This window comes from Lepidochelys olivacea (assembly GCF_965140295.1).
Source record: "Lepidochelys olivacea isolate rLepOli2 genome assembly, chromosome: 7".
Taxonomy (NCBI): Eukaryota; Metazoa; Chordata; order Testudines; family Cheloniidae; genus Lepidochelys; species Lepidochelys olivacea.
In genome coordinates, this window is record NC_140417.1 from 1405201 (window position 1) to 1417534 (window position 12334).

Genomic DNA, 12334 nt, shown 5'->3' on the forward strand with positions numbered 1-12334 from the left:
TGCTCAGGAAAGTGTTCCTCTAGAGCAAGCCCTAGGTAAAGAGGGTAAGAGCAGAATTTCTGTGAGGGGTGAATTGTTGCATAGAAAAGCCCCAGGGAAAGGAATCCTCATGGAGTCTTTGCAAGCAGTTTACTGCAACTGAAGGGTGTGAAATTGATGTAAACAAGACAGTTTCGGTTCCTAACAGCCAGAAATTTTCTGTTGTGAATGGATCCACTGACTTTTCTGTTGAAAGACCCAGTGTGGATAGCTTTGAAAAGATCTCACATGGAGTGAAAGCTGTTAAGAAAGTTAAACAGTCCTATAACCAAGTGGCTGTGTTTGGCCAGCTTGTTGGGGAGAAGACCCAATCCCAGAATGACACCCTGGGGTTTTGGGGTGGCCAAAGGGCACGGGGCCGCATAAACCTTCCCACATGCGGCCTGCGAGTGCTATCGACCACCCCCGACCTAAGGGAGGGCATGAAACTGGAAGGGCCTGGTGTAACTCCCACCAAGGAATGGGAGAGATGCTGGGGCATCCATGGGAATGTTGGTGGCTTCGAACTTCCCCAGGTCACCGGCTAAAGTGACCCTGCTCAGTTCGATCTTGAAGAGGGGAGAGATGTGACAAAGTGGGACTGTTCTTAATGTTTCCTCTGAATAGTGTGGGGGTGCCTCAGTTTCCCCTGTGTAGTTCTTAAGTATCTAGGTGGTGGGGTAAGGGTGTATGATCACTGCAGAGCCCTAGAGGGCAGGTGTGTGCAGGGGTCTGGACACAGAGAATGGCCGACACTCTGTCTCTCGGCAGCTGATGGCCTGGGCCCTTCCCCCCTTCAAGGTGAGAGCTAAAGGGTTGGAGAACAAAGGAATCCGGTGACCTCCTGGCCTGGGACAGGGACAAAGCCCAGAGGAGGAGGAGCTGGAGGGAGTTTCAGTTTGGGGCTGGCTGGGACATGGAGTGAAGGGCAGACGTGGTTGTCTGACTCACTGCCCCCCTCCCCACCCCAGTGGACCCAGCTGAGGGGTCCGGTTCTCTGCACCTGCAAGCTCTGTGTTAGTCCATGTTCCTGTCGTCTAATAAACCTTCTGTTTTCCCGGCTGGCGGAGAGTCCTGTCTGACTGCGAAGTTGGGGGGCAGGACCCTCTGGCTGCCCCAGGACCCCGCCTGGGCGGACTGGCTGTGGGAAGCGCACGGAGGGGCAGAGGATGCCGAATGCTCTGGGGTCAGACCCAGGAAGGTGGAGCCGGGTGAGCTGTGTGTCCTGCAGACAGGCTGCTCCCAGAGAGGAGACTTCCCCAGAGTCCTGCCTGGCTTCATGGGGAGCAGTTCCAGAGCATCGCCCGGGGACCCCATGACACCCAGCACCCGAGATCTCCTGCCCAGTGCATGGAGTCTGGTCCAGCAGTGCCAGGGGCGTGGCAGAGCCCGGCTCAGCATGGTGGCTGAGTGTGTGAGCCATGCGGCTTGTGGCTGCTGGTGGTGACTGGCGGCCTGGCCGGGCCGCTGCTGGTGGCTGCAGCCTCCCCAGGGCTCTGGCTGGCCTTGGCCCCCGTCTTGCTGAGGCACCTGGAAGAGTCACTCCTGGCTCTTGGTTCTCTCTGCAGCAGCTGCTAATTCCTGCCTCCCGGCTGCCGGGCTCCCGCCCTAGGAGCGTGGGAAGCGCTGCAAAGCCAAGCATTAAATTAGTGACTGAGCCGCGTCCCCTGACTCAAGCCTCAAGCCGGCGTCACCACAGCGTTGCACAAGGGCCCGGCTCGTCTCGAAGTGCCAGGCTCTGGCCCGGCTGGTGGCAGGCCAGGCGAATGAGTGTCCCCGTGCAGGGGGAGGCCAGTGGGCTCAGGGGTGGTGCATCCTGCTCCCCAGGGTGTGGCTGGCAGCTCCCTGGGCCACGTGGGTGGGGGTGTTGTCAGCAGCCCTCCATTCAGGTCCTGACAAGATCAAAGCCCTTCCCACCCCTCTTAAAACGGCCCGGAGGTGGGTGGCGCATTGCTGGCTGCGGGCACGAGGGAGCTGCGACTCGCTGGGCCGGGCTGGCTTGCTCTCACAGGCAAGGGCTGCGAACTCCCAAGGTACGAGGGCTGGCTGGGGGTCAAGCAAAAGGCCTGGGAGCCTCTGTGGGGCAGCAGCTGTCTCTGTGCTGTGGGTTTGTCCCATGGCAGGGGGTCCCACCTGAGCCAGGCACTGTTAGCGGAGCCAGGGGCTGGGGCTGGGAGTCAGCCAGCAAGAGGCCATGGCCCAGAAAGTCTACGCCCCCGCGGTCAGGCTGGGGCTGGCGGGGGGCTTGGATAGCTGCTGGCTCAGGGCTGTCCCAGGGCACAGCGCAGCCTGGAGGGCGTCTCTCTGAACCGCAGCGTCCAGTCACTTCCCAAGGGGCTGGGAAGGGGCTGGACACCGGGAGCAGAACCCTGCTGAGCTGGGGAACACTCGCCGGGGCGGGGGATGGCCCTGCTGGCAGCTCTCCAGGGCACCTGGCACCCACCTTGCAGCAGAACAGTCCCCTGCCCGGCCCCACCCGCCCCGAAGGGAAGTGGCCCCTGCTGGTGCTGGGAGCCGTGGGCAAACACCCAGCCAGCTGCACTCATGGCAGAGGGGAAGAGGAGGCTTCCTTGTGTCCCGCCACAAAGCCTGCTCCATGGAGGGGAAAGGGGGTGCCTGTCTTCCCCCCCACATGTGGGCTGGGGGGAGAAGGGGCAGCCTGGGAGCTGGGGGAGGGAGATGGACAGATGCAGGGAGTCTCAGGTGTGTGCAATGAGCTCAGCCAACAGATGCTACCATTCCCCCCCCCCCCCGGGGTTTAACAGAGCTGCTTTGGGGTGGGGGGACTGAATTCAGGGCACTGCCCAGTCAGCCCGGACAATCACAAGGGGTCCTGGGGCTCCAGGTCCTTGCAGCCAGCCCGAAGGTCGCTGGCCCGGCGCGCTGGCAGGGGCTGCAGGGGCCGTTCCCTTGAGAGGACTCAGCGATGGCAGAAGGGAGCAGCCCCAGGAACCTGCTGCGGGGAGCAGCCCTGCAGCGGGCCATGGCAGGGCCTGCGTTACTTCGCGGCCGGCTGCGTGGGGCAGCGGCACTCCTGGCCTGCTGGAGGCTCCCAGGGCAACTGGCTAGCACGCCTGCCCCCGGGCACTGGTGGGAGGGGGCTGCAGAAGAGACATGACAGCACTGGGGTGGCTGCAGAGACCAGGTTGAGACAAGCTGACCAGAGCCGGCTGCCCCCTTGCCCCAGCGCAGCCAGAGGGGCTGCGGCCAGCTGCCAGGCCTGCGCCCCGGAAGAGCGGGTTTGGAGGCAGGGCTGAACAGGAGTCTGGGGGCGGCACCTGGGCTGGGTCTCGGGGCCCATTTGCTAACCGCACAATCTGGTAATTCCTCCTGTCCCATGGGAGGGGCTGGGAGCTCCTGGCTGGGGTAAGTCCCGCCTGGCCTGGCCAGCGCCCTGGGAGCGTGGGGTGCAGGGCCCAGCCCCGAACAGGCTGTCCTTCCCCTTCACAGCACCTCCCTGGGGCCGAGCGCCCGGCAGCGGGAGAACCCCAGCGACCCCAGCCGAGCGCAGTGGAGGTGACGCTGCCGGAGCTCGCGAGGCCCTGGGGAGCCTGGCGCTCAGGGACTCGCCCTCCAGCTGTTCAACCTTTGCAGTAACATAGCGAGTCCCAGGCTGTGAGGCCCGAAGGGCTCGGTCTGACCTGTCCAGAGCCAGCCCCAGAACCTGCCCTGGGACTGCTGTGTCCAGCCCAGAGCCTGGGGGTGAGTTAGAGCCATGGGGACCCTGCCAGATTCCTGCCCACTGGCTGCAGGCTGCCATGGGGGGCAGGCAGGGCACGTGCAGCTCAGGGGGTGGGGTGCAGTGGTGGGGGTCGTACAGGGCTGCGCCAGGGAGGAAACCCCCTCCCAGACTCGCTGAGGCAGCGGGTGACGTTTTGCACCTTCCTCCCGGCAGAGCGTCTCCCTGCGCCGGCGATGGCCCTGCCCAGCATTCAGCTCTCCGACGTGCAGCGGGACTCGCCCGGCCAGGCCGAGCTGCGGCACCCCATGCAGCCCGGCATCAACAAGATCATCGTCTATGAGCGCACCGACTTCGAGGGGCTGAGCCGAGAGTTCACGTCCGACGTGCCAGACCTGCACGAGCTGGACTTCGGGGACTGCATCTGCTCGCTGCGGGTGGTGGGGCAGCCGTGGATCGCCTACACGGCCCCCAAGTACGAGGGCGACGCCTACGCCCTGGAGGAAGGCGAGTACCGGACGGTGGAGAAGAACAAGGCTTTCTCCGCGCTGCGGCTGGTGCCCCACGACCTGGCCGACCCGCAGATCACCCTGTACGAGGAGCCCGACTACGCGGGCCAGAGTAAGGTGGTGACGGAAGAGACCAACCTCACCTATGGCTACTTCAACGACCGGGTCTCCTCCCATGTGGTGCAGCGCGGCGTCTGGCTGCTGTACAAACACCCAGACCGCGGGGGCTGGTATCACATCGCCTGGCCTGGCGAGCGCCTGCCTGACTACAAGCCGGAGCTTGGCTTCCACAACTGCCTCTCCCACCTGCGCCCACTGGTGCCCGGCCGCCCCGCCGTCACCACCCGCATCCTGTGGGGCCAGCGGAAGGTGGAGGACGAGCGGGATGTGCTGATCGACGAGATCGTGGGGGTGAACGCCACGGACCTGGAGCAGACGTTCACCGCCTGCAGCAGCCGGGAATACGTCACCACCACGCTGCAGAGCTTCCGCTTCAGCAACGCCACCAGCCTGCGGGTAGGGCTCTCCTTCACGCTGGCCGTGGAAGCCGCCAACGTCTTCACCGTGGAGAAGGGGCACAGCGAGTCCAGCACCCGGCGGGATCGGGTGGAGGTGCTCCTGCCAGCCAAGATCCCGCCCCGCACCCAGCTCACCATCCACGTGGTGAGCAAGGAGACCACTGTCTCAGTGCCGGTGGAGCTCACCATCAGCCAGAACGAGCGGACCAAGACGGAGCTGGGGGAGTACCGGTGTGTGTCAGGGCGCACCATCGGCACCAAGTACACCATGAAACCGGCCCCGCCGCCGGGGGGGGAGCAGGCCCCCACTCCCAGCACCCTGGGCCATTGAGGAGCTTCCAGACCTGCTCCCGGCACTGAGCCAAACTGGCTTAAACCTCAGCAGGGGGAGGGGTTAGGGGGCGATGGGGGTGAAGGTGAGTGGGGTGAGGGCGGCGGTGATGGAGGTGAGTGGGGCAGGGGTGAGGGGGGGTTGTGGGGTGGGGGGGATGGAGGTGAGTGGGGCCGAGGTGGGGGGGTTGTGGGGTGATGGAGGTGACTGGGGTCATAGGGGAGGGGTGATGGAGGTGAGTGGGGCATGGAGCAGGGGTGATGGAGGTGAGCGGGGCACGGGGGGGCATGGAGCAGGGGTGATGGAGGTGAGTGGAGCAGGGGGGGTGATGCAGGGGGGTGATGGAGGTGAGGGGGGTCACGAGGCTGGGATGATGGAGGTGAGTGGGGCGGGAGGGTCATGGGGCAGGGGTGATGGAGGTGAGTGGGGCACAGGGGGGTCATGGGGCGGGGGTGATGGAGGTGAGTGGGGCGGAGGGGGGGTCATGGGGCGGGGGTGATGGAGGTGAGTGGGGTGCAGGGGGGTCATGGGGCGGGGGTGATGGAGGTGAGTGGGGCGCAGGGGGGTCATGGGGCGGGGGTGATGGAGGTGAGTGGGGCGGAGGGGGGTCATGGGGCAGGGGTGATGGAGGTGAGGGGGGTCACAGGGCAGGGGTGATGGAGGTGAGTGGGGCACAGGGGGGTCATGGGGCGGGGGTGATGGAGATGAGGGGGCAGAGGTTGGCAGGGAGGCCAGTGGGTCCCCTCCAGGCAATGTCGATGAGAAGGGGCAACCTGAGCCCTAACCCTGCCCCTGTCACATGCTGGGCTGCTCAGGTGCCCCGAGGCGGCTCGTGATTAGCCCCCGTGTCTGGGCTGGGCCGGCGCCGTGCTCTGTGCAGCTGGCTGGTTCCCCGCTGGCCTGCTGCGGCAGCCGGACGATGCCGGACGTTCTGAGCTGATCCCGCCCGTGCTCGGTAGGGACGGGAGGGTTCTGTTTGTGGACGGTATTCACAGACCGGCATGGGCAAGGCTGGGCTCTGAGTCGCACACTGGAGGCTTGATGTCTGCGGACGGCCCTGGGCACCTCAGTGGGTATCTGCTTGGTGGGGGCCCTGGAAATCCTTGGAGGCGGTTTTGCTTGCCTTCTCACCCATGCTGCGTCCTCTTCAGAGCTATTTCCCCTAGTCTGGGCAGGGGTCAGGCTGCATGGGGCCCTGCATGGGGCTGCCCCTGCCCCTTGGCCTGGCAGCCCTCTGAGAACCAGCTTTGTCACCTCTGCATTGTCCGTTACACCTGTTATCCCCCAGAGAACGTCGAAGGGAGCCCCCCGTGCTGGCCAAGGGTCACAGGCGGGGCCAGTTCTGTGGGCAAGTCCCACGCTGACGGTGTGGGTGACACAATGTACCCGAGTCGAACCCTATGCGCTATTGCAGTGAGATTTGTACAAGGTGTGTCTTGGGAGGTGTCGTGCGAAAACTCATCATTTGCTCGCCCACGTTGTCCTGATGAAATACGTGTGGCAATGTTGTATGTGAAATAATAAGATTCCACTGTATGGTGTGATGAGCACATCCCAATCCGAGGCTTGCAGGCAGGTCTGGCTCAAACAAAGGCATGTCTTCTCTGCTTGATTTGCATTTTAAGCAATACACAGAGTCATCCAGCAGGAAGGGGAGACAAAGGAAGCTCAAACAGGTGAGAAAAAAGCAGCAGGGACCATCCTTCAGCATCAACTTCTTGTCTCCTGGTGCCCAGCATGTGTGTGTGTGTGTGTGTGTGTCACACACACCAGGCCCATTGAGTCTCTGCACCTGAAGCAACAGAGGAAGCCTTTACTGGATTCTGGGAGAAGGTCTCTTGAGCGAGTGGGTTTGGTCAGTAAGATGCTGAGATGATGTGGTGAGAAACGTTCTCAACTCTGATATCGTTTGTTAGGCACCGGTAGCATTTTAACTTGATTTTCTTGTAACCATTTCTGACTTTTACGCTTCATGGCTTGTACTCAGCGACAATCTCTCTCCGTGTAGTTAATAAACTTGGTTTATTGTTTAATCGAATCCAGTGTATTTACACTGAAGTGTTTGGGAAACTCCATTTGGGGTGGTAAGTTTTGCACAGGTTATTTCTATAAAAGAGACAACGGACTTATAATGTGTCCCGGGGAGGGCAGGGCAGTACAGGACATACATGTTTGGGGGGAAATCTAAGACTGGGGGTGTGTTGGGGGTGACCCTGCAGTATAACCCAGGCTGGTGAGAGCCAGGGTGGGGCTGGCAGCCTGAAGTTACACATAGACACTCAGGGCGTGGCTTGCATGCTGGAGGACTGTTTGTGAGTGGCCCAGGTGGGAGCTGCTTCAGCCAGGCATCGTAAGGCACCCAAGGACAAGAGTGGCACAGCTGCTCCTTAAACTAGCTGTACCCTGGTATGTCACAGGGGGTAGAAGGACGTCAGTCTGTCTTCACTGCCCAGTCAGAAATGATTCCCCAGGGAGGGGCCAGCCTGTGGGTCTGTCTGTCCAGCGCCTGGTACAACAGGCCGGCCTGTGGCTGGAGCGCTGAGGCAGTACCATAATACAAACCGGAAAGTTACTGGGAGCAGAGGGCAATGGGGGTGTGGATCTAGCTCTTACTCCAGCCAGTGGGGTCCATTCCTTCTTGGCTGTTGCCGTTCCACCAAGGTTTAAGGCTGGAGTCCTAGTTCTGTGAAACACAAGGGTGAGCCTGGCTGGCACTTCTGGCTCAAGCCCATGTTAGAAGCCGCTGCAACCGAACAGCCTTCCTGTGAGCCACCTGCTGCCCGGACTGCTGGGCCGTAAGGGCTGCCCGGGCTGTTGGACTGGACTGTGACGGGGGCAAATCAAACTATGTTTTAAAATCCAAGATCTCTTTCCTGAGTGGTAACAGCTAATTCAGACCCCATCCTTGTATATGTAGAGTTGGGATGATGTTTTCCAATGTGCATCACTTTGCATTTATCAACACTGAATTTCATCTGCCATTTTGTTGCCCAGTCACCCAGTTTTGAGAGATCCTTTTGTAGCTCTTTGCAGTCTGCCTGGGTCTTAACTATCTTGAGTAGTTTTGTATCATCTGCAAACTTTGCCACCTCATTGTTTACCCCTTTTTTCCAGATCATTTATGAATATGTTGAATAGGACTGGCCCCGGTACAGATCCCTGGGGGACACCACTATTTACCTCTCTCCATTCGGACAACTGACCATGTATTCCTACCCTTTGTTTCCTATCTTTTAACCAGTTACCAATCCATGAGAGGTACCTTCCCTCTTACCCCTTGACTCCTTACTTTGCTTAAGAGCCTTTGGTGAGGGATCCTGTCAAAGGCTTTCTGACAATCTAAGTACACTGGATCCCCCTTGTCCACATGCTTGTTGACCCCCTCAAAGAATTCTAGTAGATTGGTGAGGCAGGATTTCCCTTTACAGAAACCATGTTGACTCTTCCTCAACAAATTATGTTCATCTCTGTGTCTGATCATTCTGTTCTTTACTATCGTTTCAACCCGTTTGTCTGGTACCGAAGTCAGGCTTACTGGCCTGTAATTGCGGGATCACCTCTAGAAAAAATCGGCATCACGTTAGCTAGCCTCCTATCATCTGGTTCAGAGACCAATTTAAGTAATAGCTTACAGCCCACAGTTAGCAGTTCTGCAATTTCACATTTGGGCTCCTTCAGAACTCTGGGGTGATACCATCTGGGCCTGGTGACTTATTACTGTTTATCAGTTTGAAACAAACTGATAAATTAACCTCCTTTATTGCACCTTAATCTGGGAAGGTTCCTTGGTTTTGTCACCTGAAAACAATGGCTTAGGTGTGGGAATCTCCCTCAGACCCTCTGCAGTGAAGACTGATGCAAAGAATTCATTTCATTTCTCTGCAATCCCCTTGTCTTCTTTGAGTGCTCCTTTAGCACCTCAATGGTCCGGTGGCCCCACGGATTGTTTGGCAGGTTTCCTGCTTCTGAGGTACTTAAAAAAAACAAGCCAGGTAACGTGATCCAACTTGCTAGTACACCCGAGGCTCAGGGTGACAGTAGCATGTTATTGGGGCGAAATGGGGATGCATAAGCCCCTGGTGCTCCTTAACAAACCTCCTCTAATGGAGAAGTGGGGGCTCCCTGGCACTTAAAGAGCCCACAGATCTGTCTGCAGTGTCTGAGCTGGTGCTGTCAGAATGGACAGAAAGCCTGCACCAGACTAGCTAAGGCCAGGCTAGAGAGCAAGCCATGCCCAAGGAGCAGAGTGTCAGCATGGTGTGGGGTTCATGGCTGCTGCTCTCAAGTGCATTGGGCGCAGCAAGGGGAGCTGAATGGCTCCTTGCAGGGTTCTGGCTGGAAAGCCAAGCCAGGTGTTAACAGCCATGGCTAGCTTGTCCAGCTCTCTGTAACCCTCCCTGCTGCAACCCTCTGCTCTGCTGTCCACATCCTCTATTCTCATCACCCAGCTCCCCAAACCTCTCCTCAGGCATCTTTCACCGGATCCCACTGCCCCACACCCTTCACTGGCCTGGCCCAACCTCTGCCCCAGGCACACCATCCACTCTGCTCTCAGCTCTGGGCCCTGTGCTTGGAGCCATCTCCCCCTCCCGCCTGCTACGCACTTTCTCTACTTCACACCCCTCCATGAACGCCATGTCTCCTTCCCCAGCAGCCGCCCATGGCTGTGAGCACCCCCCACTCAACACAGCAGTGTCCCCCCACAGCGCAATCCCCCCTGAGCCGTTTCATCATCTCTCTGATTGCACTCTCCCGCGACAGAGCCCTATCGAGTTGTTAGCTCTGTAAGGCCTGGCAAGATGCTAAGCAGTAACCTCAGGGCGTGTCCTTCGGCTGCCCTGCTGATCACAGCTTGGAACAGAGCTGATGGGATTGTCCCCACTGGGGGACCACGCACCTGGCCAGTTTCCATCCTGGCACTAGGTGAACAGCAAGCCCCCTGTTCAATACAGGGAGCAAAATGTGCAGTGTTAAATGTCCAAGTTATTTAGGTGAGTTGGGCCCAGCGACTCCTGTGAGGAACTTCAGTGAGACCTCAACAAACGTGGTGAATGGGCACCAGGATGGCAGGGGAAGCTCAGTGTTGATCATTGCAAAGCACTGCACCTCGGAAGGGAAACTCAAACTCCAGCACACCCTGCTAACTGCATCAGCTCAGCCACGGAGCCTGGCCAGCGCCGGGGGGAACTCAACGGAGACCTCTGCTCCAGGTGCAGCTGCGGGCACAGATGCTAACTCGATGTCAGGAGACGTACGGAATATGGAAATATTCTCCTGCCTTAATGTAAATCAGTACCCCCCTCGGGCCACCCCACTGCCCGCAGGCTGGTAGCCCATCTCCCACGGATAGCGCAGAGCTAGAGGGGCTCAGAGAAGTGTGATGAGAACGATCAGGTGGCTGGAAAACCTCCCCGTGAAGAGAGAGTGCCAAAACTAGGATGGCTCCCTTGGAAAGGTGAGTAAGATGGGACATGCTGGAAGTCTATACCCTACGGCCTTGTCTAGAGAACAGACCCTGGACACTTCTGTCCTCCCTGGCTCCTACCACACAAACAAGGGGACGTTCAATGAAATGAACGGGTGGGAGATTAAAATCTGATTAAAGAAAATATCTTTCCACACACCCATATTACACTGTGGAACTCCCTGCCACAGGAAGTCATTGAGGCCACGAACACTGACTCCTCCCCTTCACCCCACAACATGTTCTAGTATTATTTGCTTTGTATTTATTTAGCCACAGAGAGGCTAGCATGGCTGTGAGTCCTAGCCTGAGTCTTGTATTGGGCACCTACCCAGGCCTGTGCCATTCTGGGCCAGTGAGAGGTGTCCTTTGCTCTAGACCTAAGGCCTTGTCTACACCACACAGACGCTGATGAAGGAGTTGTGTCAGCACAGCACCACCTCCTCTCCGAACCCCCTGGGCTAAGCCCACCCAAGCCTTCTTCTGCGGGCAGAGCTGCGTCTACACTGGGGATTTGCCAGCACAGCTGTGTTTCATAGACATTTAGCTCAGAAGGGACCATTATGATCATCTAGTCTGACCTCCTGCACAACGGAGGCCACAGAATTTCACCCTCCACTCCTGCGAAAAACCTCTCACCTATGTCTGAGCTATTGAAGTCTTCAAATCGTAGTTTAAAGACTTCCAGGCGCAAAGAATCCTCCAACAAGTGACCCACGCCCCATGCTACAGAGGAAGGCGAAAAACCTCCAGGGCCTCTTCCTATCTGCCCTGGAGGAAAATTCCTTCCCGACCCCAAATATGGCGATCAGCTAAACCCTGAGCATATGGGCAAGATTCATCAGCCAGATACTACAGAAAATTCTTTCCTGGGTAACTCAGATCCCACCCCATCTAATATCCCATCACAGGCCATTGGGCCTATTTACCATGAATATTTAATTACCAAAACCATGTTATCCCATCATACCATCTCCTCCATAAACTTATCGAGTTTAATCTTAAAGCCAGATAGATCTTTTGCCCCCACTGATTTCCTTGGAAGGCTATTCCAAAACTTCACTCTTCTGATGATTAGAAACCTTCGTCTAATTTCTAGCCTAAATTTCCTGGTGGCCAGTTTATATCCATTTGTTCTTGTGTCCACATTGGTACTGAGCTTAAATAATTCCTCTCCCTCGCCGGTATTTATCCCTCTGATATATAAGGTACTTGGCTGGAGTGTCACAGCCCCACTGACATAGCCATGCCGATCTGGCTTAAGTGGTGGTGCCCAAGGGCGAGCCCTGCATACCTCCACCCCCACAGCTTGCTTTGTGCCCCCATCCTGTCTGGGGCTGGCAGCAGGGTGCTCTGTCCCTTTAAGGGCCAGCCAGCCCTGTTCAGTTATCAGTCCCAGCCCAGCTGAGCGCTGCAGGAGGGAGGCTGGCTGTGCCGTGGAGTGGGCGGAAGGTGCAGAGTATAGGGCATCCAGCCCCTGCAGCTGGTCTGGGGAACAGGCTTGTTACTCTGGGAGGTTTTTGTCTGAATTATTAAACTGTGCCCCAAGGGAGCGGCCTGAAGGAGACTCAGGCAAGGCATTAGTCCCCCCCGGGCCAGGGAGAGTGGCCAGCAGCAAGCACCATGCCCTCTGTTCTGCCGACAATACCAGCCTCCGCTTTCCCTGCAGCGCTCTCTGTGCTTTCCCCAAGCGGCCCCCGGAGCGCCCTCCCTGTGCTGGGGCACAAAGTTACTCCTCTTGCCTCCCTCCCTTCCCTCCTGCAGGTCCATGTCTCCCTTCAGGTCCCCCAGGGGACATCTACACTGCAACCCCCG

The 12334-nt window shown here is 58.5% G+C and overlaps 1 protein-coding gene across 1 annotated transcript; it reads left to right on the forward strand.

Annotated features, from left to right (window-relative positions):
* The first annotated feature begins 1984 nt into the window (after positions 1-1984).
* LOC311524110 (epidermal differentiation-specific protein-like) lies at positions 1985-5106 on the forward strand. Its single transcript, XM_084634898.1, has 2 exons — positions 1985-2051; positions 3914-5106. Exon 2 carries the CDS (start codon positions 3934-3936, stop codon positions 5053-5055), a length of 1122 nt encoding a protein of 373 aa, XP_084491024.1. The 5' UTR covers positions 1985-2051; positions 3914-3933; the 3' UTR covers positions 5056-5106.
* The last annotated feature ends 7228 nt before the right edge of the window (positions 5107-12334 follow it).

Excerpts from the sequence above, each read along its gene's own strand:
- LOC311524110 (XM_084634898.1), top strand. The coding sequence starts at position 3,934 with ATGGCCCTGCCCAGCATTCAGCTCTCCGACGTGCAGCGGGACTCGCCC.